General features: G+C 41.4%; 5 protein-coding genes across 8 annotated transcripts; 4 read left to right on the top strand and 1 right to left on the bottom strand.

Annotated features, from left to right (window-relative positions):
• The first annotated feature begins 509 nt into the window (after positions 1-509).
• On the top strand, positions 510-4,103 carry LOC119550975 (putative carbonic anhydrase 5). The gene is made up of 2 exons (XM_037860009.1): positions 510-656; positions 3,173-4,103. The coding sequence occupies exon 2, from the start codon at positions 3,200-3,202 to the stop codon at positions 4,085-4,087; it is 888 nt and encodes a 295-aa protein (XP_037715937.1). The 5' UTR covers positions 510-656; positions 3,173-3,199; the 3' UTR covers positions 4,088-4,103.
• Positions 4,104-6,544: 2,441 nt separating this feature from the next.
• On the bottom strand, positions 6,545-6,880 carry LOC119550579 (immune-induced peptide 4). Its single transcript, XM_037859371.1, has 2 exons — positions 6,721-6,880; positions 6,545-6,663 (listed from the first exon to the last, which is right to left on the bottom strand). Exons 1-2 carry the CDS (start codon positions 6,794-6,796, stop codon positions 6,611-6,613), a joined length of 129 nt encoding a protein of 42 aa, XP_037715299.1. The 5' UTR covers positions 6,797-6,880; the 3' UTR covers positions 6,545-6,610.
• Positions 6,881-8,010: 1,130 nt separating this feature from the next.
• On the top strand, positions 8,011-8,356 carry LOC119551287 (immune-induced peptide 14). Its single transcript, XM_037860557.1, has 2 exons — positions 8,011-8,162; positions 8,223-8,356. The coding sequence occupies exons 1-2, from the start codon at positions 8,096-8,098 to the stop codon at positions 8,294-8,296; spliced, it is 141 nt and encodes a 46-aa protein (XP_037716485.1). The 5' UTR covers positions 8,011-8,095; the 3' UTR covers positions 8,297-8,356.
• A 41-nt stretch (positions 8,357-8,397) lies between these two features.
• Positions 8,398-19,545, top strand: LOC119551286 (inositol-pentakisphosphate 2-kinase). Of its 4 annotated transcripts, none has more exons than XM_037860554.1 (12): positions 8,399-8,664; positions 8,724-8,871; positions 9,295-9,954; positions 10,674-10,826; positions 11,785-11,885; positions 13,284-13,568; positions 13,645-13,703; positions 14,767-14,913; positions 15,591-15,648; positions 17,226-17,789; positions 18,609-18,835; positions 18,909-19,545. In XM_037860554.1, exons 3-12 carry the CDS (start codon positions 9,606-9,608, stop codon positions 19,069-19,071), a joined length of 2,106 nt encoding a protein of 701 aa, XP_037716482.1. In that variant the 5' UTR covers positions 8,399-8,664; positions 8,724-8,871; positions 9,295-9,605; the 3' UTR covers positions 19,072-19,545. The 4 variants fall into 4 exon arrangements, with proteins under 4 accessions (XP_037716484.1, XP_037716482.1, XP_037716483.1 ...); XM_037860555.1 differs by having other exon boundaries at positions 8,401-8,664; positions 15,639-15,648; positions 17,226-17,795; positions 18,909-19,544; XM_037860553.1 differs by having other exon boundaries at positions 8,404-8,664; positions 17,226-17,795; positions 18,909-19,543.
• A 583-nt stretch (positions 19,546-20,128) lies between these two features.
• On the top strand, positions 20,129-23,220 carry LOC119551163 (calcium and integrin-binding family member 2). The gene is made up of 5 exons (XM_037860361.1): positions 20,129-20,275; positions 20,359-20,393; positions 21,167-21,309; positions 21,403-21,525; positions 23,003-23,220. Exons 1-5 carry the CDS (start codon positions 20,225-20,227, stop codon positions 23,218-23,220), a joined length of 570 nt encoding a protein of 189 aa, XP_037716289.1. The 5' UTR covers positions 20,129-20,224.
• The last annotated feature ends 1,265 nt before the right edge of the window (positions 23,221-24,485 follow it).

Raw genomic sequence — 24,485 nt, 5'->3', positions numbered from 1 at the left:
CGCTGCGATGGAAATTGGCAGCGGAATTCGGAATTAATAACTCTTTGCAGCTGAAATTGGATAGCATCGGTACCTCGGCAGCCTCGAAGCAAAGACAATTTCGTTGAAGGCGGAATTAGAAAAAACCCTAATCAAAGACCAAGGACAAAAGCCCATTAGGTGTACTTCAAAGAAAACTGACTCTTTGTTTTCTTTGATGTGTTTTTTCCTAAATTTGAATTTCCATAAAAGTGTGCCCTAATTCTTATTCAGAAGGAAATGTGGTTTCTCAACACCAAGTTATTTTTTACAACATTACGAAATGTGTGCTCAAATACTTACCATTTATATTTTACACGCTCACTTTAATTATTTACTTATTAAATATATTTATTTTAATTTTATTTTAGCTATTATCTCTTCAGTTCAAATGTATAAATGCGAAAAATGTATTTTTAATTAACTCTGCCTGAGAAAAAACTGCAAGTCATACTTCTCTTTCAAATTGTCAAAGTGTACGAAAAAAAATAATCACAGTAGCCAGGAATTTGCTATCGAATTAAAACTTTGATTATTTTTCGTGCACCAAAGTCGAAACACCTGGCAAAAACACCGAATTCCACCATATCGCATTGATTTGCTAATTCTGTTCGAGGAGCCTTGAGAGCGGAAAGAAAGTAAGTTCCCAACTTCCTGGCACTCGCCAAGTCGAACTCTGCTTTCCACCGGGAAAGTTTCGTTTCGGCAGCGATAAAAGTTGTCCCAATATACATATTTTTACGCAGGAGAGTGAAAATAAGTGGCACAATAAATTCGTTATTATGCTGCTACTTATGTCAGCTCACCTCGTTGCAGCGATATTTGTGTATTGCCGAGTCAAAAGTTATCGCCAGTCCAAACTGAACAGCAGGCCCCCTTCCACATTTCCCGTAGAGCTGAAATGGGTGGCACATAAACGAAAGCTGCACCATGGGGCAATAATTTCCGACTGTTTTTGTGTGCCTGCCATGGTCTCAATTTAATTACTGGCCAGCAGTTAATATTGACAGTAGCCACAGCTCACCGTAAAAGCCGTAAAACCGTTTCAGCTGAGCATAAACCCACGAGCCTGTCAATCGCAAAGGTCGGTGGCCATGGCCAGCACTCTTCATAGAGTACATATCCTGCCCCTTTTGTAAACAACTTTACCTATAACCACAACAAACGAATATACGACATTTTAGCCCGCACCAGAAAAGCTGCAATAAAGGACATACTAAACTGTGTGTGCGAATAACCATTTAAGGATAACTATAGTTATTTTTTGTTTAAGACCTGTTGTTCGCAAGGTAAAAAGCATTGGGAACCCTTTAAAGAATACTCTCTTTTGGTTAAAAATGTATATTATTTTTAGAAATTAGTCACGAAAACCCTATTCTTATATAAAGCGTTAAGCCTCTATGGTAAAAAGGATCTGGAACCTTTTAAAGACTATTTTGTTATTTTTAGAAATAAGTCACGGAAACCTGTTTCTTTTCTAGGTTTGTTCTGTCCTTGCCAGAATTTAAACCTCTTTATAAAGCTTTATGAAGCACAACCTGTCAGGCACTTTTAAACAGTCGAAACCCTTAAATCCTTCCGGCGAACAATGCCGCTGGCAATAGATGCTTATTTTATGGATGCCAAAGCCAAGACCAAAATCCCAATGCAATTTCACTCCTTCGTTTTGCCCTCCTTGGGGACTTGGCAACTTTTAATGGCCTCACTAATACATTTAAGACTCTGCATAAACACACACACATAACATGGAGAGCGGTACGAAGGATTCGAGTCCTGTATACAAATAATTACATGGCAAAATATTTACATTTCGGTTTTGGCTTATGCACCAAATAGGCCAACGCAGACAGTCGCCCAGAGGTGCTGAGGTTTCGGGTTTGGTCTCGGGTTTCGGGTTCGGTTTTCATTGGGTTTTTGCTGGGGCAGCAACTTTTTGGCCACTTCATATTTCATAAAAACATGCATTATGACTATTTTATGAAGCACGCGCCGAGAACTTTGGCAGTCCTGGATGCAGGACGCCCCTCGCCCAGGAGTCCTGTGTTTGCTAGGTATTTATTCGAGTTGCCCTGGCCCTGGTCCTGGCACAAAGCCCCATAAACCGACGTTTTTGTGTGTCCGCCGTCCTTGTCCCGGGCCTATCTGCTTTATGGCTCAGCGCTTCCAGTGCAGCGTGGCATCGAGGCCCAAACAAAGGAATCCCATATTCATGGCCTGTGGGGGTCACCATTTCATGTGCCCTAAATGGCTCACTTTGGAGCAACAAAACTTGGACGCACATGGTCGTAAATGTGCTCCGCAGAAGTGTAACTGACCTAGCCCAATGCAAATTAATAATTCGACCCCCCTTCGAGGGGCAGGCATCTCTTGGGGATCCTCAACATCCTCAATATCCTGCTAGAGCACTGCACCTGACTCGCCGTGCACTCGAAATTTTGATTAGATTATCCTCTTGCTCAATATTCATCTCTCAAAGTGACGGGTACTGGCCATATTCGAATTCCAGCCTGTTGAGTAATTAGTTGATTACCAGGCCATTCAATGAGCCGGCTAATTGAAAGGGTAAACTAGGCATTGCATCAAAGGCATACCAACTGACTTCCGATATATAGTACTAGCCTTCGTACTTCAAGTGCAGGATAAGGTTAGTGATTTACCTCTGAGGTAGCAAGCTTGAAGGCGAAAGGCATTTTCAATTAACATGGCATCTTTTATAAAAACAGTTTGAGCTTTTTATGGATTTTTCTGCATTGGACTTTGTATTTTTTAATGCGGGCCTTAATCCTGTAAATGACATTCCCATAAATTTATTAATATTAATTAAACGATTCATAAGCAAAAACTGGATTTTTTATTAAGCCTTTGCCATATAAATATTATTACATTTAAGTTTGATATAGATAGTGTGCAAGGGTATAATAATTTCGTTATTACACAAACTTAATTTGCCCATGGTGTTCAAATATTTCATTGTCTGCAATAATAATGACATAAATGTAACTATTTTGATCCCCCATTTTGTTGATGGTAAAGGATTAATTTTGAACATTGCTGGTGAATACTGACCTCAGAGCACTAACCACACCTTTTGCCCTGATATAATAATTTCCATTTCTTGATTGGCATTTTCAATTAACTCTCAACTATCATTTAGAACCTGCCCCATTCCACCCGTTGCGTAATGTTCATCCCGATGTTTGACCACTTTTGGTGGAAGTTTATCAACTGTTTCGGCCTGGTTATGAAATTGGCCGAGGATTCGCGGGTAATTATGATGCTGGTCAGCTGCATTATGGCCGTGGCTTTTATCCTAAACATTCATTCGGGGAGAACTATCCTCCGGGATGTGGTAAATGCGTTGGCCAACAGGAGGTTGAAAGCGAAGCTAGATCGCCGGCCCTCACCGATTAATATTGCGGAGAATCGGGTGACCAAAAGGCAGTTAAAGCTGCCTCTTAAGTGGAGGCACTACGAGGATCTTCCGATGGCTACTGTTTTGGAGAACAATGGAAGTACGGTGATCCTGCGCATATACACTGCCCTCAACTTTCTGCCCCACCTGAGTGGAGGTGAGTTGACCGGTAAATACCACTTCGTAGAGGCCATCTTCAAGTGGGGCACCTTCCGATCCGAGCACTCAATTGGCAAGTATCAGTTCTGTCTGGAGATGCAAGCCCTGCATCGATGTCCCCAGGAAACAGGAGCCTTGGAGTTCCTCACCTTGTCCTATCTATTCGCCGTGAGCCGCGTCAAGAACGAATCACTCAAGGGGATCTGCGATAACCTCAAGTGGATCCTGCACCCAGGATCTTCGATTGAACTGCCTCCCTTCGAGTTGGAGTCTCTGCTTCGTCCTTTTACCGGAGGTCACTACAGCTATCACGGCACCTACGACAACGGAGATGTGATATTGCCCACCATCTGGCTCATCAACTCGGAGATCTCCCATGTCAGTTCGCATCAGTTGGCCCACTTTGGAGCCCTCTATCGTAGGGATGGCAAAAGGAACTCGACTAATTCCCGACTGGAACAGCCGCTGGGAAAACGTAATGTGTACCTTAATATCTAAACAAGGTTTTAATAAATATACCAAGAAATAAAAATATATTTTCTCATTGATAATATAATAATGAATATTCCATTCTTTATTGTCGCTAAATACCTAAAACTGTAGTACATTTAAAAATTCATTATAAACGATTTAAGAATTTTTACCTGATTTGTTTCCAGTAAGTGCCATTACCAAGGTCCCCTTTAAATAAAGCATAAAGAAATATGGTTATTTTTGCATCATTATGGGAAAATCAAAAAATCGTCACGGAGACTGACGATAAAAGTGAACTCTGACGACGTGTTTGAAATGAGATCCCTGCTTCAAATTCACTTCCTTTCAAAGTTTGTAACTGTAGGGCTAAAGCCATGCGACGTGCATGGAAATGCGGTAAGTCCGAGTCCTCGAGGAGCAGTTGGGCAATTCGGTTCGTGATTCGCACCCCATGAGCAGTCAGTCAGTCCTATAGCCTTTGACTCCGGATCCTGGCCAACTATTTGCCTATTTGTACGAATGTCTGCAGGTGCAACCAGGCAGATAGCCAAAGTGCAAAGAGCAAAATGCTGGCCAGGCACCTGGGAGTGACCTGGGGAATTTGTTCATTTCGTACTGGGCAGAGGGAAAAGTCAGGAAAAAATCAGAGAAAATGCCTCGCAGCTGCAAATGCTAAAACAGTTGCGAAAATTGTCGAAATTAATTTTCAATAAACGCCCGCTGGCCAGCAAAAGGGGAATCGAATACTGATTGGCTAAAAGTTGCGCTGAAAATCGCTTTGAATGGGGAGCCGGGCAACCTGAACCTGAACGCTTTCCCCCAAAAGCGAATTGCTGAATTCCGGATTCGGGGATAGGGATCCAGAATCTGCTGGCAGGAAGGAAGGAAGTCGGGTATTCGCTTATTGACTTGCCCAGCATCACCCACATCCACCGCAAAAGGAGTCGACTGGGGGGCAGAATAGTTGGCTACTTCAAACGCGGCGCAAATTGTTCCTGGCTACGAAATTCCTTCGCACGAATTTCAAAAGGATTAGCTCGATGCCCAGAGGAGCCCAGTGGTCCAGGCGGCTAAGAAAAGTGTATATATTTATTCCACCGGCAGACATTTTGAACTGGCAACTCCTATTACGATTTATTTCAGGCGTAAAACCAGCGAAGGAAATATTTGCGGCGAAAGTTTAAAATAATTGTTGATGTAACGAACCAAATAGAGGCGTTGCCTGGGGCGTGGCACAAAGTAAAACAATGGGCCCAGCCAAAGGAGCGGTTCGGTAGCTAAAACTGGCAACTGAAAACTGAAAACTGAAACTGAGGCTAAAACAGGACAACCAAATAGTTTTCGCTTGGGAAATTGTTTCAAGTTGCGACCAGTTTCGTTAGCATATATACGTATAAATATGGACTGTTGTTTTCGAGTGGCCACAGTTCCAGTCCAAATGGCAAATCTAACCCGAACAACCCATCCCTGCCGCTTAGCCGTCAGCAGTTTGCAAGTAAAACAATTAAAACAAGCTCCAAACAATTTCCATTTAGATGCGAATAACAAGTTGTACGTCTGTATACTAGATGCACAGGTCTAGACTGAAGCGATGAGTGCGAATTGAAGACAGGCATTGATTTGCTATCAATCAACAAAACATTTCAAAAACAAATAATTAAAAAGGTACAAGCCCCAGCTTTTATTAGAAAATATTAACAATCAATTGTAGATTTTATATTGTTTGTTTTCGATTCGCATTAATTCGCATGTGTCGACTGTTCAATTAACAGATCACTAACTTGTGTTTCTGTTGACAAAAATCGGAGCACTGATATATGGAACAACCACCTGTTTTCATATTTTTTCTGAGGGTGCTATAATTTTAGTCTGAACCTTTTACCTTTGCATTAAGTTTTAATACTTTATTAAATTTAAAATAATTGCACATAAATATACAATTTTGTACAAATTTATAATTTTTAGAATAACTTTACGTTTTGGGAATAAGAATTCAAAAGTTGAAAGTAAAGTTAAGCTTTGACTTGTGGAAATTAGGTAGAATTTCTTGGTCGCTTGTTATTAATTAATAATTTTTATTTCTCTATTTTTTTTTAGACTACATTTGCATTGGTAACAACTTAATTCCTCCATTTTAGTTATTTAGCTTTTTATCAAAATGTTAGGGATAGAAATTGGCATTTTCCAAGACCTAACAGCTACTGGCTGTTCCGGCCGGGAATTATATGATCCCGGCTATAATATTACATATTATTATTTATTTCAAGGTTTTTTTATTTATCAGATACGATTAGGAACGCATTTTGAATTAGTTACAGCAGCGAATACTGAACACGATTTCTGGTTCTCAGATTATAAAGTCCAGTGCCCTCTCAATTTGCTTATTCAAAACCTTCATCAGCTACAATCTGAAAAAAGTCTTCATGAAAGTTCAAAAAATTAAATATATATTTTTCTATTAAGTAATGAAAACAAGTTTTGTAAATTTCATATTTTTTATTTAAAAATCCAAATGGGTAAACACATAGTCGAAGTCTTTTTTCAGTCCTAACCGGTGCGGATGTACTGGGTGTTGTCGGTCTGGATGAGGACGTGTCCGGCTGTAATATTATATAATATTTATTATATTTATTTACATTTTGTATTTTAACACTTACGTTGGGGAACGGGCTCAGCGTTGACGAGGGCAGCGAACATGGCCAGGAGAACGGCAGCGGCTTGGAAGAACTTCATGTTGATTTTGGTGGTTTGTTGGTTGTTGATTACCGTGGTAGTACTGAGATACTGATGCCCCCACTGTGGATCAGGAGCTCTTTTATAGCAGAACGATCCGCCAGCGATCGGGGCAATTCCAACCTGGGGGATTGCACAGGTTAAAAGATCGGCTTAATCTCTTAACTTGTCAATCTGAGATTCGCTTGTTGTTGATGCAGTGCGGTTCATGTGAAGCGAGAACCTGTCTGGGTTTCTACGCAATTCAATCAATGCTGGTTATTGACATTCGAGTATGTGCACACGTAGACGAACGACTATTAGAATAACTGGAACTGCGCGCCAACAGCGCAATATGCAATCCAGTTTAGTCTGTTTACAACCATACCCCTTATGCGGAGTTTCTCTTGAAAAAGGTAGTTAATTGTTTTTACTGACAAATTCTAGGTACCATAAAAATTAATTACTGAAACAATGGGAGACAAAAAATATTTTTGTTGTGATTTTCCCCATATTTAATACGCTTTCATTAAAAGCACGGTATTGTCAACGATTTTGTATCGTTGAGAAAGGTCAGGTTCTATAAATTTATATAAATATGCTTTGTCTACGACCAAGGTATTCCCCCATTTTCTGAATTTTTAGAAATCTATAATTACTAAGCTCGAATTCTCTTACCGTATTAGTACAATCACCACAAATATAGTATTAAAGCATAATAGATTATTTAAGAATTAATTTTTTTATTAATACAAGAATGGAACTATGATTTTTAATATTAAACTTTTTATATAATTCAGTTTATGTAATGTATAGAACATAAGTGTAAATTTGAAAAGTAATTATAATGCATTGGTTGATTTAAAATATAATAATAAATCAAAAAAATATTTAATTATATAATTAAAATAACTCGCATATTTCAAAATAATGTTTTCATATTAGGTACTTTAAATACAGGGTTTACGGATCAGGCCTTAAATAAACATATTTCGTGAATATATTATGCACATTTGAGAAAAGATAAGAATGACAAATCCAAAAACGTTTCAAATCGATGTCAATTTACACCTTTAAATCCATCTATTATTCTCATCGAGTGAGCGATTATTAGTATTCTCGCATATCAGCTACACGCGCATTATCAGCTCAGATCGCGCTCAATTCCCGATTGTGACCCTGGGGGATTCCGATGCGCATTGGAAATTCCTGATTTCCAAGCCCCAACTGGAAGTAACGCGCACTGCATCGGATCGAGCTATATAAGCGGCTCTCCCACAGATCGGCCATCAAAGTAGAACTTGAATTCACTCTGTAAACATGAACTGTCTGAAGATCTGCGGCTTTGTCTTTGCCCTAATCGCTGCTTTGGCGACGGCAGAAGCTGGTAAGTTATAAAACAACAATCTAATCAAGGGATTGTCACTTATCAGATCTTTTTCCATAGGAACCCAAGTCATCAATGCGGGCGGACACACACTGATTCAAACCGATCGCTCTCAGTATATACGCAAAAACTGAAATAAAACAGAGCAACACAAATAAATGTTTAAGAAAATAAAAAATATGTGAAAAAGAAAATTGTTCAAAAATTGTTTTATGAAATTTGAAAGAGTGCGGGTACTGTGGCAAGAAGGGTCACATTGGCAGAAAATACTAGAATTCGGGGGGAGTTAGTAACTTTTTCTTCCCTGGTGTGCACACACTGGAAATGATCTCAGCTGATCAGCTGTTCGAAGAAAACAATAATCTATTTCAGTTTAAAAAAGCGGCATTTCACATTGTTTAGTAAATTTTAAGGAAAGTAAATATAAATATAGGTATTTCTTGTATTTGGCAACTTGTGAAATCAAAAAGCAAAATGTTTTTCTATAACCCAGGCCAAAAACGTAAGTAAACCCAGCTTCAAAGAAAGAATCTGGATTACCTTCTTCCGGATCCTTTATAGGATCCTTTGGACTCTAACCATGGAAATCGAGACTTAGGAATCGATTCTTTAAGAATATATTGATTATATTGCTTAACGAAATGCCAATTGTGGCACAAAGGTTATACAAGTAAATGGAATTTAGTTTGGAAGGATCTCGTTCCTACAGGTGAGGCTTCATCTATAAAAGTCTAAGTATCTGCAAGAAGAATCAATATTTAAATATACCATATATGTATTTGCCATAACTCCTTATTTTGTATGGCAAAGGTCAATAAAATTAAACCATATATTAAAGTTGGATGATTTTGGACCTCTACAACATTAATATTATTTCTTATTATCTTAACCTTGCTGAATCTGTTAGTCATCCTATTGTTTTTTTCCAAAACTTAATTTTAGGGGATGGATAAACTCCCATGTTTCCTTAAATGTAAAAATCTTTTGTAAACATAAAGTGTCCAATTTTCCTTAATAAATACATCATTGTCTCTCTTAAATGTTGTAGTTCACTAAAATATTTAAATAATATCCATAAATTGCTGAATTTGTTTTTTTAAAATATTTATACTACCCTTACCTCTTTTATCAGCGCCTGGTGACCTGACTTTTGAGCCGGCGACGACTTCCTGGCTGGTGCATCTTATCGCCGGTCAATAAATGTACATAAAAGCGCCCACGACAGGACAAATAGCAAGGAGCAAGGACTCGCAGCCACAGAAACAATAACAATAGTCAAGCCGCAGGACTCGACCACAACAAGCCACAATCGGCAATCATCAACACTGGCGCGCCGCAGACCGAGAAGGGGTCAGAGGTCAGAGAGAGGCGCTTTCTCGATTTCTGAGGGCGCCAGTTGCATTTTGACAACGGCAACGAACCAAAAACACCCGCGCACAAGCCATGACAGCTGTACGGGAGACCCACTCCCCGGGAGCCCGAATCGGCATCGGAATCGAAATCGGGCAAAAACTAAAGCTAAAGCCCCAGTTACAGCCACATCGGACGGCCAAGAATCTGCACGCCCTGCTGGATCTGCCCGCGGCGATGGAACTGCGCCAAATTGAGTTGATCTATCGGGCGGAGGGTAATGCAAATTTGGTGCTCGCCTTGCCGCAATTTAAAAAAGTTTTACGTTTGCCAAAAATGATATCCAGCAGACTGCGGCAGGAGAAGCAGCATAAGCCGGAGGATGGGGTTGCCCAGCCGGAAGGGCAACGCGACTCATCCGCCGATGCCGGGGCTGAAAAAGGTTCGTATCTACACGCCGAAAAATAGGACTTCTGTTTTAAAGATTAGCCAAAGAATAAGGAAAACTGTATAGCTTCTATAGTGCGATAGCCAAATTATTATTTTGTAACTTGGTGCTCTTCTTAATTCGTTAAAATAAGGATAACAGTGATAATATGGAGTAGATGTATATCAGTAATATCAGTTGTTTGAGCATAGATCATTATTTTAGCAACTTTAAAAGTCAATTTATTTAGTTTGCTATTATATTATATATATGCCATAAACCTCCCAACATACTTATTAACATTGTAAAACATTAACACTGGTGTATGCCTTAAGTCTATCAGTAACACATACTTTTTGCCAGTGTTAGGACCAGCCTGTTATTGTTAGCTGGGCTGCCTTATATTTTCCTCTTTTTTTTGTTGGACAGGAAATGGTTGCGTGCAACTCCAAACACCCAGACAAGCTGCTGCTCCATCGCCCATCTCCCAGCCCTCAGCCAATTTGAGTATTGTGCTTTGGTTATTGCCCGCTTGGCTGGATTTTGACCCACCATCAACCATCGCCCACTTCCTTTTCCCGTTGCCCTTTGCCCTTTTGGGAATCTCTCTATCTCTCTGCATCTTTTGGCCATTGCATCAAATGTGTTTATTTCATTTATCCACATTTCTCTTATGTTGCCCCGTGCTGCTGCTGCTGCTGGACCATCGCCTCCAACTCCATCTCAATCTCCAGCTGGCGACTTGACAATGCCGGATTTTATGGCTTATATCGGGATAATGCGCCGTCTATTAGGAAATGAGTTTGTCTGCGGAGCGGATATTGTTGCCATACCGAAGGAAGACGATAGATTCTGGATAAACGAGCACATACGCGACCAAAGACCGGGTAAGTGCACTGTGCGAAAGTAACTATCATCATTTGGTCAAAACATACTAAACTTAAGTTAATATTCTACTTTTACATATATTGTAATAAGGAGCTCTTGACTTTGACTAGTACTTCCAAAGAATGAATTTTATATCAAAAAGTTTACTTGCATAGGTTTGTTTTAGGCAAGTCCATAATAATTCCCATGTGTTCCGATAAATGATACCATAAACCTTTCATGTTAGGCTTCCATTATTTTAAATCGCTCTATTTTTCTGTGCAGCTTTTAGTAAGAATTTGCTAAACTGGAAAACTATTCACCTAAAACGATTTTCCTCCGCTATTCAAGCGGATATCCACTGTAATACATATTTTGGTGTTGGCCCGTTGTGGTAGCGAATTTTGTATTTGATCAGCTTTTGCTGCAGTGCCTCCCTTTTAGCCATTGCAACCTGCAACCGCCACTGACGAGTCCTTCGCCCCCTTTTCGTCCTGGCCGCCATCCAAAGCCTTTCAGAGCCACTGCAATCAATCATAAACGAGCGTTTTAGTGCTCCCTTCCACAACCGACGACCCACGTCCCAGGCCAGACCCTTTCACTGACGTTTACGATGGAGAAGATCCTTTGCTCCAGTTTCAGTTTCCAGTTTCAGTTTCAGTTGCTCTTTCAGTTGCAGTTGCTGGCGCACCAGCCCGTCCACATGGGACTGATTAGTGGCGGACGCCATAGTCGTGGCCATATATCAAAATCGGGTTTATGCCCGGCAGCCAGCAACAGGCTGTGGAGCTGCAGAACTGGCCAGCGATTTATCATTCACCTTCGCCGTCTAACCCACCGCCGGCGGCGTCTATATATCAATAATCGCCGGATGCTGGCGCTTGCACTTTACATTCATTCCCCTGCTATATCCTATGTATTTTCCCCGACTTTCCCGCTTTTCATTTCGTCTGTTTTTTTTTTTACAAACCATTGCAGTTTCGCGTCTGGATAAGGAATTTGTGGGGCCATTCGGCCTGCTGCTGCCAGATGTGACCCAATTGCCTGCCACGTTCGATGTTTTACTTGCCAATTTACAGGTGAGTTGGTCGCCGTCAGCTGCTCCAGCTCCCAACTACCAGCTCCCAGCTCCCTGCTCCTGGAAACCGAACGCTGAGGCTGCTATATTTTGGGCGGAGTCGTGTTGCTGCTGTCCAAATAAATTGTGTATTTTGAACAAGGACAATATTGGCATTTTTGGCCATATGTGCTGGACACGTTAGCCAAAGCTGCCGCCGTTTCTGCTCCTGCTGCGGTTTAGTTTGCCTTTGTGCCGTGCCATCTACCCACATCCAAATTCGGAGCTAAACCCTGGCCAAGGCCCATAAATCAACGGTTCTTTGTTTTGAATTAAAGTGGGCAACAGTGTAAACACTTTGTTGGTGTTACTTGCAACCTTGCCCCATCCTAAAAACCGACATCCCACATTCACTGGCCATTTCTATTCGTTTCGTTTCGGTTTGGACTTGTGCGGTTATAAAAGATGCCGAAATTGCTTTGAAAGTGCCGCCATAGCTGCAACTTTTATTATATGCCCCATCTAACCCCCTCCCAGAAAATCGGACAGCCATGGGGTAGCTTAGCTAGTTGGAGGCACACGTGATGGGGGAATCCCACTCCTTAAAGTACTTCAGGGTACTGCGCGGTTCGATCATTTGCCGGCCGCCGAACTCCCTCTTCAAATTTTTTTTGCAATTTTTTGGCTATTTGTTCGCCGTGCTCGGTGGGTACATATTGAATTTATGGCTTTGGTGCCAAAGCATTGACCGAAATAAAATTGCCGGCAAAGGAAACAAACAACCCGTGGAGCAGGGGCAGAAAACGAGTACATAGAAAGTGGTACACACATATGTATGGATGTACAACGTGGCCATAACTAACGCCATATTGTGTGTTCCATTGCGGGCGAAAAAATGGTGAAAAAGGTAAGCGCTGGAAGAAAAAACCATTTAATTGCGGCTTTAAATGTTAATTTTCAATTTCAAGTTGGGAAGCGCGAATGGAGGACTTCGCCCATGCCGTGCCGGCCGTGGGCTCCATAACTCATCATACAATCAGCGCAACAACTTTTGTTTTATGTCACAGCAGCAACAACAACGGCAACAGGAGGAGGAGCAGTAGCAGGAGCAGGAGCAGCGATAACCTGTCCAAGGACCCCGATCCCAACCCATGCGAAACCATGGTAGCTTTATTCATGATGGTTTCTGTTTTTCCTGCTGCGCTCGTCGCTGCATTTTCAAGTCAAAATGGCATCAACGCTGGGGCAAAAGTTCGCGGTACACGGCAGGCATAATATTTCATGGCAGGACATGCCGGCACCTTCCTTTTACTCCATTTCCCCGGGATCGGGATCGGGATGGGGGGAAATCGGGGAATCCAGGGAATCCGGGGAGCAAGAAGGTGCAAGAGCAAATAAGCGAAACGATATAATTTTGCAGGCAAAGGGCAAAACAGGAGATGAAACTGGAGACGGAGGAGGAGCAGCAGCAGGAACGAGGACTGGGAACAGGAGCAGTGTCCGTCGTCTGGGCGATACATATGCCATCGAAATAAAACCCAAACAAGGCTGGCTCCAGTTGGCAAGTGATGTCAACGATTTATTTGATTTAATGCCGGCAGGAGCAGAGACAAAGCCAAAGGAGGAGCCCCGCAATCGGGAGGAGCAGGAACCTTCACCCCGGGACAAGTGCTGGTGTCGCTTTTGCAGCATGCAGCTGCTGAAGGTGAGTGAGTGGGGCGATAACGAAGGTCATTTGGGTTTTTTTTCTGATTCACACTCACATTCACTCCCTTCGACAGCTGCACAATGGGAAAATCAAACGTTTGGGCCACTACTGTCCGCTGGATCTATTCTCCGGGTATGTCACCGAACCCAGGACACCGTGCATCGTGCACTATGCACTGTACACCGACTGCTGTCCGGACAATGAACAGGGAACCGGAGCCGGAGGCCGCTCCTCTGGCACGAACATCGAGTCATAAATTTCAATCTGCTCCATTTGCGTGTCCTGTCGTGCTTCATAATTCCAACACTTTCGGTTACTGTTTGCCACTCCTTTTGCTTTAGTGTTGGCTCTTTTTTTTCTGTATTCCCTTGCTTTTGCTTTATTGTAAGGCTAAAATGCTCCGAACTGCTCTGGGTCCACTTCAATTGCAATCCCAGTCCTAGAGTTCCAGTCCTGGCCCCACTCATTCGTTTATTTGCGGCCCGCTGTTTCAAGTCAAGCGTGCATCCGTGCACAAAATTCAATTTGCTTGCGCTTTCATTCCGGTTTACCGCCTGCTCCGCATCCTCCCTTCACCCGATCCCCACTTTTTATGGCCGGTCGAAAATTGTTGCCAATTCTTTTGCCTTTGTTTCGGGTGCCAGCATCTTCCGTATACCCCATATGCATATACATCAGTTTTAATAGTAATATTCATAAGTACAGCACGTGACGATACTAGATTTCTTACATGCATATCTCAGAGCTATGAAAAATAACATTTTATCGATAGACCTATTTTACTATACATATCTTTTTCGTTTTTCAATATACGTATACATATGTATAAATCCCTTTAAAATACAAGTATTTACTTCCGAACTATGATAAATTGTACACATTCGACCTATACACCTCTTAAATCTAAGATCATATTATATAATAATAAGCTATAAATGTTGTATTTCTTTAAATTATGATATGTATGATAACTTATTTTCATTCTCTAACCCGTAACTATACATTTTTAATTATGCTTCATCTTTTGTTTTACTTTTTTTTACTTTAAAGACATTTGTTTAGGATTCTGGCTTACATTATATGGCAATAGATTTAAAATGTTCCCCAATTTATGTATGCCTTACGATTATCACCCACACTGTACAAGAAACATGTCCGCTGATGTATTTTCACTGGTTCTTTTCTCTGCTTTTAGTGCACCCGGTCGTATGCTCGATGCCTTGGATGCACTTCTCGCCTGCCCGCAAAATAATTTACGTGTATTTCAGAACGGCAATTTAATTTATGGCGATCACGCGAATTCGATTTCCTTCGATGAATTGCACTCGCGTGTCTTTCCCGGGTAAGTCAGAGTTGCTTTTAAATAAATACGGCTTGGCTGTAAAAAAAATGAATTTAAAATGTTAGCTGGTATCGCTTGGGATGAAAATTCCCTTCGATTTTGATGATGGACAGAGAGAGATTTAAGAGCTTCGTTGGATACTAAAGAATTTAGGTTTTAAGTCCTATAGAAATCATTCCATTTATTTCCATGGCGACACACTTTATGACATTTCAAACTGTCCGAACAGTTCGTATAATTACTTTCTCCTCGAGTCCTTCCTTCTTGGGCATAAATTTTCATGAGCAGAGGAAGGAAAATTCTCGACAATTTGGCCACACGCAAATATTCAATAAATAATGCAAGAAGCAACAGCCAAACACAAATTCTCGAGTGCCAAATGCCAACGTGGCCATTTTCCCGGCTGCATCCTCTCTGTCCCGATCCCCGATACCCGATCCACCTGGTTTTCAACTTTTTCTCAACCTCTGAAACAACCCACACCCACCTCCACCCCCGTTGGCCATGTTTTTTCGTGGCTGTGTCGCTTCAACACCTTTTGGCACCACGTTGACAACGCCGACAACGACCACACGAAATGGGAATGCGCATTGAAAACGCTAACAAACAAAATTCAACCAATGCCAACGCCATCGCCATCGCACCGCCATGGCCATAAAATCTCTGAAATTCTCCAGCGAAATTATGGTGCTTATAAAACATTTGCTGGTGGCCTGCCTGCTCAGGGAATACAAGGTGAGATACACTGAACAAATAGGCATAATTGTGGCTTAGAATTAATATTAATATTTTAAGAGATTGTTTTCATTAACTATTTATAATCAATTAAATTATACAATTTGTAGAAGGTTATTTTATATACTTTAAATACTCAAACATTTTAGAAAACTTCTCAAGTTCGGATATTATACCCAATTAATTTTTTACCAAAAGTCCTTAAATAATCTTAGAAACTAGCAATGCATTTCTTTTCTTAAACTAGAAATATAATATTTTACAACCCTTTTTCAATTCATTCTAAAATCTCTAAATTTTTATGTGTTACCTATTTTTTAGCCATAACATAAACATAAACATAAAGTTCTAATATTAATCACTTAAATCGTGACATGTTTAAAGAGGTTTTACCTTCAGTTGTGAATAGATATCTGAAAGTGTTAATTGGGTACGAAACATTTTAAAAACTTTTCAAATTCAAAATGTTGATTCCAACAAACAATAAATGTTTCTCGGAAAACTGCACTCATATTTCAAAAAAAGTGGCTAATGGTTCAAGGTATTAACAAGGAAGAACGCTATAGTCGAGTACCTCGACTATCAGATACCCGTTACTCAGCTAAAGGGACCAAAGGAAAATGGAGATATGCAAGCAGCAAAGCGAGATTGAAATGCGCCACCTACCGGCGGTAGACAGATTTAAGCGTTGTGGGCGTTAGAGTGGGCGTGGCAAAGTTTTTTTTGGATTAATCGATGGGTATTGACAAGACCAATACATTTCAGTTAAAATTTTTGATCTAGCGTGAAAATTGTGGGCGCCACAGGTTTGGGCGGTTTGTAGGCGTTCTAGTGGGCGTGGCATATTCGCGTGACAAAATTGCGCTGCGCTTAAGCCTAAGGAATCTAAATCTGAAATCCCATTTCTCAATCTTTGATATTTTCCAAGATATCCGCGTTCATATTTACGATTTTTTGAAGTTTGTGGGCGGTTTGTGGGCGTTCAAGTGGGCGTGGCAAACTTTTTTTTGGGTCAATCGATAGGTATTGATGAGAACAAGACATTTCAGTTAAAATTTTTATTCTAGCATGAAAACTGTAGGAGCCACAGTTTTGGGCGGTTTGTGGGCGTTATAGTGGGCGTGGCACTCTGCTGAAACAAACTTGCGCTGCGTAAGAAGCTCAGGAATCTGCAGGCCTAATCTCAATAGCCTAGCTCTTATAGTTTCCGAGATCTCAGCGTTCATCCGGACGGACAGACAGACGGACAGACGGACAGACGGACAGACGGACAGACGGACAGACGGACATGGCTAGATCGACTCGGCTAGTGATCCTGATCAAGAATATATATACTTTATGGGGTCGGAAACGCTTCCTTCTGCCTGTTACATACTTTCCGACGAATCTAGTATACCCTTTTACTCTACGAGTAACGGGTATAAAAATAGCAATGTTGTAAAAAACCTGTACAAATATTGTTGTTTATACTTTTTTCCCTTGAAAGGAAATTCTCTTTATTTGTCTTAGCATAAGAAACATAACATCATTGAGATGGCCATAGAAAGCTCACACTTTTACGATTTTTCCACGTGCAGGACCCGGAATCCAACAGGGCAGAGAGCCCCAATCAGAGCCAGAAGCAGGAGCAGGAGCCCCAGCCGGAGCAGCTGAATCAGAGTCGCGTTTCAATTGCGGCAACGGAGACAAAAGCAGGAGCTGCTGGAATTGGCGCCGCTAATGTTGTCCTGCCGTTTCGGGGCGGGACAGCCGCCTCTGTTGTCACTGCCGGTCAATCCTCGCCGAGGACAAGAGCAGCTGCTGCAACAGCCACGACCCAAAGGTACACAAAAGTGGCCAGAATGGAAACAACAACGTTCGCAGCAGCCACGTCGAGAAGCCAACTGTCCGGCACCGTGTTGGCAACGGCAACTGCAATGGCAACTCGAACGGAAACAAAAACAAAAGCGGAACCGGAAACACAGGCGGCTCCTGGCACGAGTCGCAATGAGAATCAGAACGAAAGCCGAAATCGGAATCAGAATCAGAATGAGCCTTCGAATCAAACTGTAACTCAAACTCAAGCACAAATCAACAAAGCGGAAGTATTTCGCTTACCAAAAAATTGTGTGTTGCAAAAAATTTTGAATTTGCAATTGCAGGTAAAGGTAAGCGAGCCAATCAAACTACTACGTAGAAAGTAGACCTCTGTCCGGCTGGGTTTGTTTATTTTTCCTGCCCCTCCCCGGAGAACCTTGGCAATTGCAGATAGTTCGAGTTGGTTTTTTATACACTAGCGGGGCATATTGCCATTTTGTGGACTAGTTGGTTGGGCCAACCCTATTAGCTATATTACTTCTTAGAAAGACTCTGTGAACTATGCTTTTACAAACTATTCCCTAAAGCACATTTTCACATTAATACATTGGCCCTTTCTCACTACAAGTTTAAAGTTATACGAAGACTGTTAATTTTAAAAAGGACAATGCAAAAGAAAATATAATTCCCATTGAATTGTAAGTTTGACCACCGAAATAGTTACTCTCACCACAACAAAATACACACAACATACTCTTTTATGGTAGTTTAAAAGTAAGAAGTAAAAAGAAGTAACCAAAGCAGCAATAGAATACACGTCTCTATTTTTAATAGTGGTTAACATTTTTCTTGAGTTAGGTAATTATCCGTATTGGTCAATTTAACCGATGCAATGATTTTGTTAATACAAGTTGATTTATTTCCCTTCCTGCTTTTTCAAATAACTAGAAAAGCTGTTATTATTTGATAACATATTTTATACACATCTGTTAGCAAGAGTATTCAGTATTCAACTCCATAGAGTTAAACTTCCTTCGTTGTTTTTTTTCGAGCTCTCAGGTGGGCAGGGAGTTACAAGTTTATTCGAAGAGGCGGCTAAATGGGCAATGGATGGCGGCCAAGTGGCTTTGTGCAGTCGGGGTAACATTTCTTGGCCATTGCAGCGCCACTTCGACTTCATGTGGCAATCCGGCTACTCCGACCACTCCCAGCCCACTTACAACTCGCTCCGGGGACTGCTGGCCTCCGCCGAGGAGAGAAATGAGGTGGAATTCGAGCCGGATGAGGAGCAGGCTTATATGGTAGGAGCCACCGCCCTGGACTGCTCGATTATGTTGACGTTTCAGGAAATCGAAATCAAATGCGAAGCCGATTGCCCGGCTGGCCAGAGGTAAGTATTATCCACACAATGCCGCCACCCCTGGCTGCTCCATCCTGCTAATCGAATTCCCAATCTTTTCCAGCGATGCACTACGAGCACTGCAGCCCTGGTGCGTCTCCCTGCTGGGTCATCACTTTCTAACCAAGCTGTGTGTCCTCGATTTGGATCCCAAGCCCGACAGTCACTTTCATAAATTCATGGCGCAGACACGTGAAATTGAAAAGTGCCGTCGAGCATTAAATTAATTAATAAACTTTATACCCAACTAAAAGCCGCACGCATCGACTGCGGAGCTCACAAAACTGTGCTACACTTTTCTCCTCAATATGAATTTAGTTGCTCTTTTTTTGCTCTGCAGCTTTTCGAGCTGTTTTTATACCCGTTTGTTAAGTAGCACAAGGGTATGTTGAATTCGTGTGAGTCCTTGTAACTAGTTACAAGAAGGCGAATGGTTGGGCTATCAAGCGCTCAAAGTGTCAGACATTCTGGCTAAGACTCTGCCATGTTGCCGGTTTAAATCCGCTTAATTGGTCGGAAGCGAAGCTAAACCGAGGTTTTACTGATGTCTGCTGAGATTTTAACTTAATAAGTGCGGAATCTTGATTTCGGGTATTATATGTTGGTCCTCAAAGGAAATATTTGGATAAAAATATCAGGATACCAGAAAACACCTTAAATGGCTTAGACTATTAAAAATAGAACATTAACATGAGTGAATTGTTTGTATAAGTGTAGAAGAAACTTAAGATGATTAAAAAATACATGATTATTTTAATAATATTTTAATAACAAATAAAAACAATAAGCTGTGTAAAGAGATCGAATAAGATCTTTATATTTCCCTAAACTGATATATTTCTAGCTAGGTGACAAACTAATTACCAATATGAATATGGGGTACCTTTTATTCGGCAGATCCTCCAAGCTATGCTCAGTTTTTCCATATTTTTCTAGTTACTTTGTTGGGCCGCACCTCTAAAAACGTTTTTTGCCGCAGCTTGACAGCGAAAAAGGCAGCAGGGGCGAATAAACCACAGGATACACGGCGATGTCCTGCGAAAGCTACGATGCGAGGGTATAGTTATGGGGCAGGTGGGGGACTAGGGAGTGAGTGTGGGGAGTGGAATTGGCGGTCCTGAACACTCCTTAATTAATTTCCATGCGAATGCGGCCGCCATACGCTGGCCAGGCGCCGCAGGATGTGTCCGGAGCGACGGAACCGTGGAGCTATGCAAAGTTATGGCGCTGGGAGTTGGCCCACAGTCGGCTACAGTGTCAGTTGCCATTCACGCTTGGGACTAACCAGTTTGGCCGGCAGCAACGCGAAAAAACCAAGCCAAAACCAACCAAACCAAACCGAAACGAAGTGTAGGCAACCAAAAGGACTGGCCAGAAACGATGGGCAACAAAGTTGTGACATTTACGGAACAGGAACTGGATGACTACCAGGTGAGCAATCAATCAGTTAAAACGACCCCAAAGCTAATTCCCTTTCATGTATTGCCATTGCTGCTGCTCCGCAAATCGGAAAGGATTGCACGTTCTTCACGCGCAAGGAGATCCTGCGGTAGGCCATTTGTATTCCCCTAATAAGCCAAAACTATTCCATTTCATATGGCGGCAGACAAAGCCGCAGAGCGCCGCCTGCTGCCATTGTTCGCAGCATCCCATTGTTTGCCCCTCGGCGGCAACAAAAAGCGGGGGGCAGAAGAAAGTACCCACACGACAGACTCTCGAAAACACAAAGCCCTTCATCCCTGAGCCCTTTCACCCCGCTATCACATCACTTTCTATACCCTTTCAGGGAGATTATCCCCCTTGGGGGGTATCCACTTTATTGATCAGCGTTCTGAAGCCTCATAGGCTTTCTATTCATCCAGCTGGTTTTAAACCCGAATGATCGTTAAATGTTAAAGTTTTTCAAAATTGTACATATAATCATGGAATAGGGAGGTATACCTACAAGTATGATATCAATCATATCTACTATACCTTAATATTAATTTTTAATGGGTCAAATTATGTATTTCGTATAATTAAGGAAAGGTATACCCCCTATAAGATTGATATAAATATGGTGAGCGATTTATCTTGTTATAAATTTTTCTTGGTTCAAATGATGTATATATTAGGTATAATAAAAGGAAAGGTATATCTATCTCATATACCTTGATATAAGCCTTTTGTAATTCAAAATGCATAATTTAGTTACTAAAGGGAAGATATACTTTCTTTTATAAATAGTTTGATTTCTTAGTCTGGTTTTAAGAAACGTCAAGGGTATTTCCAACTTCGGTCCATGGAGACAGTCCTTCACCATTGTTTTTCTATACGTTACAGCGTTCATAAACGATTTCGGGAATTGCGCCCGGACTTGGTGCCCCGCCAAATGACGGAAGGTCAGGCCTCGAGTGTTAAGGTTCCCTGCGAGTGCATTGAGAAGATGCCCGAGTTGCGTGAGAATCCCTTTCGCCGGCGAATTTGTGCGTAACAAAAGACCAATGGCTGCATAACCAAAAAAAGCAAAGCCAAGGGCCGTCCCTCGAACAGACTATAGCAATTTTCCTTTTTTACAGGCGAGGCCTTCTCACGCGATGGCCTGGGCAATTTATCCTTTGAGGACTTTCTGGACGCCCTCTCCGTTTTCAGCGAGCAGGCGCCGAGGGACATTAAGGTTTTCTACGCTTTCAAAATTTATGGTAAGTTCCGGTTACCACTTGCTTTCAGTTCTTCTGGTCAGTGATGGGAAATTATAATATTTTAGTAGAGCGAAAACATTTTAAGCTTCAAGGATTTTTTAACAAATCAGAGGGAGGAAGGTCTAAAACTTTGTGAAACAATGTGAGCAATAAATTTAATATTAGTTGTCCCAAAAGAATATATCATATGCTTTAGGGAACTAAGTATGCAATTTCCATGATGTAGATAACACAAAAGCCCCTTTGGTTAAAACTCCCAGTTTAATAGTTAATGGAACCCAACCCATGAAATTGTCAATTAAGCAAGTAGTTTCTCTCACAACAACAAAATACTCACACGTTACTACTTCATAGTAGTCATACATACTATTTAATAGGAACCGAAGTAATAAAAAAAAAAATTTACTATTTTTAGAGGTAGTAAACTAATTTGTATAGTTAAATGCTTATTCATATCGGTCAATATAACCAATGCAAGTTTGTTGTGTGCATTAAAGAGTAAAGGATAGTTACGTAGATGCGTTTGCTGCTGAAAAATTTAGTAGTTAATTTTTTAAACATACAACAAAGTTTTATAAAAACTTATAAAACTTTTTAAGGTGTTAAATAGTTTTAGAAAAAAATTTTACTGGCCTTTCTGGGTGCCACCACTAGATGTGGGAAAGACCAGCTTGTAAACTCCATCTTCATTTGCAGCTCCAGCTGCTGGCCAGCATTTTGAGGCTTTGTTTATGCATTTCCGCAGCCCGTGTTTATTGTCTTTGGCGTTGTTGGCCTCGTTGCGTGAGTGTGTGTGTGCTGGCCCTCTTTGCATTTGGCCTTTACAGGGGCGGCGAACGGGAAAAGGGGGCCAGAGGAGCATGCGGAATATGTCCCTGGCCGCCAAACGTGGCACACAACTCGTGGGGACTCGCACTCGCGGCTCGGCAATTTGTGTCGCCGTTCTAGGCTACTATTGTTGTTTTGCGCCCGGCTGCAGGACCAAAGTTCAAGGACAGCCATAAATTCTAATAAGCATTTTAATTGAAATTTAAATTAGAATCTCGAAAAATGCCACCATAAATGTGGGGCAAAAGTTTGCGTGCAAATTGATTGTGCAGTTGGCACTCGAAATTAATGGGCCAAAGTCCACAATCAATGGGACGCAAAGTATCTCTCAGGTCGAGTGCAACTGGAATTTTTGCTAAACTAGTTTCGAAAGTCGACCTCTGGAGGGGCGGCTACACTTTATTTCAATGTGCAATATTAGATTGACACAAATTGCAACGTGCAGCAGGCGATTACCTGTGCGGCAGAAGGACGCTGCTAGGCAAACTCGGTTTGGCACACATCACTTGACTTTTGTGCAAGAAAATGTCAAGTTCTGTAAGCCAGCCATCTCCGCCCAGCACATCCTATACATATATATAGTATAACCACCCACATGCCCCATTCCCCCAGCACTTGTGTGTACTTATGTCTGGCATAACTTCTGCAGATTTCGACCAGGACGGCTTCATCGGGCACGCCGACCTCATGTCCTGCCTGACAACAATGACCAAGAACGAGCTGAGTCCGGAGGAGCACCAGCAGATTGCCGACAAGGTAATCGAGGAGGCCGACGTCGATGGTGATGGCAAGTTATCAATTTTGGAGTTCGAGCACGTTATACTCCGGGCCCCCGACTTCCTCTCCACCTTCCACATCAGAATATAAAATTGTCGTTTGAACGGGGTACACAGTGGGAAAATAAGAGATCACATTGGAACTTTATCTCTTGTTACTTACAATTGAAATAAAATGGAAATGGTTCAAGGATGTTTACCTGTCTTTCACTACATTTTGTTTTTCAATTCAATTACCAAAATTGTTATTTCGAAGGTATCTTTAAGTTTTCTATTTAATATCGGTACCTTTTCTCATGTTACCTAATACTAATGAAATGGAAACGGTTTTAGGATGTTTAGCTATTTTTTCCTTATGTTACATATCTATTATAGTAATGAAATGGGAATGGATCAAAGATATTTAGCTATCTTTCAGCACGTTTTTTGTTTTAATCCAATTAACAAATCCATCTTTATAGGATTGGTTGTCTATGTAAATGATACATTTAAATTTAGTACTTTTTCTCATGGGACCTATTATAGGATTAAAATGCAAATAGGTTAAGGATGTTAAGTTATACCTTACGAGGTTTTCTATTTAAATTCGTTGACAAAAGTCTGTTATATCATTTAGTTCGTTTAAACTGCTTATGACATTTTATTTTGTATATCCCTATGGAGAATATGACGTTCCAGTTTTCCCAGTGCCTATCCTATTTTATTAAATTGTTTATGTGCGCTTTTGCCCCGAATATACATAGCCTAACAGATAGCATAAAAGTGCCATCAGTGTGATTAAGCTGCAGGCTCCGTTGTGGGTTTAGGGTTTGGATTCCCGGCTCCGGAGTCCGGACTTCGGTTCTGGTTACGGGTGCTGCAGGTCCACGGGCCAATTGTCGTGACAATGTGCATGTCAAATGTCAGGGAGCATTATAAAATTTATATGCCCATGCATGCAGCCGGGTCGAATTCGAACTACAGTCCTGCCCTTTTTTGACCCCAATCAGACGGGGAGTCACGGCCAATGGAAATCGTCCTGCCCCCAGGCCACACACTCTCGTAAACCAGACTCTTATCAACGTGGGCGTGTGTTTGTGCGCACTGTCAAAGTTTTATCAATTTTGCCAATTTTCAGCTTAAACTTGTTTGACATTTGAGCATCTGTGTGTCGTTCCAATCCCATTCAATTATTGTAATTGCATCTGCAAGGGGTTTTTAGAGCATGGGTCAGAGGGCAGGAGGGGACGAATTGTGACAAGTGGATACTCGTTGGACCATTCTTGAGTTATGAAAAAATATGCAAGCCTCACACTCGGTCTTTGACAATCATGTAATATAGTTATGTGATGAATACACTCAACAAGGGACAATGCA

Source organism: Drosophila subpulchrella, chromosome 2R, assembly GCF_014743375.2.
Source record: "Drosophila subpulchrella strain 33 F10 #4 breed RU33 chromosome 2R, RU_Dsub_v1.1 Primary Assembly, whole genome shotgun sequence".
Classification (NCBI taxonomy): domain Eukaryota; kingdom Metazoa; phylum Arthropoda; class Insecta; order Diptera; family Drosophilidae; genus Drosophila; species Drosophila subpulchrella.
Note: the sequence above shows the minus strand (reverse complement) of the source record. Positions and strands in the feature narration are given on the sequence as shown.

Excerpts from the sequence above, each read along its gene's own strand:
- LOC119551287 (XM_037860557.1), top strand. The coding sequence starts at position 8,096 with ATGAACTGTCTGAAGATCTGCGGCTTTGTCTTTGCCCTAATCGCTGCT. Across the intron at positions 8,163-8,222 it reads TTTGGCGACGGCAGAAGCTG|GAACCCAAGTCATCAATGCG; the intron begins GTAAGTTATAAA and ends CTTTTTCCATAG.
- LOC119550579 (XM_037859371.1), bottom strand. The coding sequence starts at position 6,796 with ATGAAGTTCTTCCAAGCCGCTGCCGTTCTCCTGGCCATGTTCGCTGCC. Across the intron at positions 6,664-6,720 it reads CGCTGAGCCCGTTCCCCAAC|CCGGACACGTCCTCATCCAG; the intron begins GTAAGTGTTAAA and ends ATAATATTACAG.
- LOC119551163 (XM_037860361.1), top strand. The coding sequence starts at position 20,225 with ATGGGCAACAAAGTTGTGACATTTACGGAACAGGAACTGGATGACTAC. Across the intron at positions 20,394-21,166 it reads ACGCGCAAGGAGATCCTGCG|CGTTCATAAACGATTTCGGG; the intron begins GTAGGCCATTTG and ends TATACGTTACAG. Across the intron at positions 21,310-21,402 it reads TCCCTTTCGCCGGCGAATTT|GCGAGGCCTTCTCACGCGAT; the intron begins GTGCGTAACAAA and ends CCTTTTTTACAG.
- LOC119550975 (XM_037860009.1), top strand. The coding sequence starts at position 3,200 with ATGTTCATCCCGATGTTTGACCACTTTTGGTGGAAGTTTATCAACTGT.
- LOC119551286 (XM_037860553.1), top strand. The coding sequence starts at position 9,606 with ATGACAGCTGTACGGGAGACCCACTCCCCGGGAGCCCGAATCGGCATC. Across the intron at positions 14,914-15,590 it reads CACTCGCGTGTCTTTCCCGG|CGAAATTATGGTGCTTATAA; the intron begins GTAAGTCAGAGT and ends GAAATTCTCCAG. Across the intron at positions 15,649-17,225 it reads GCCTGCTCAGGGAATACAAG|GACCCGGAATCCAACAGGGC; the intron begins GTGAGATACACT and ends TTCCACGTGCAG.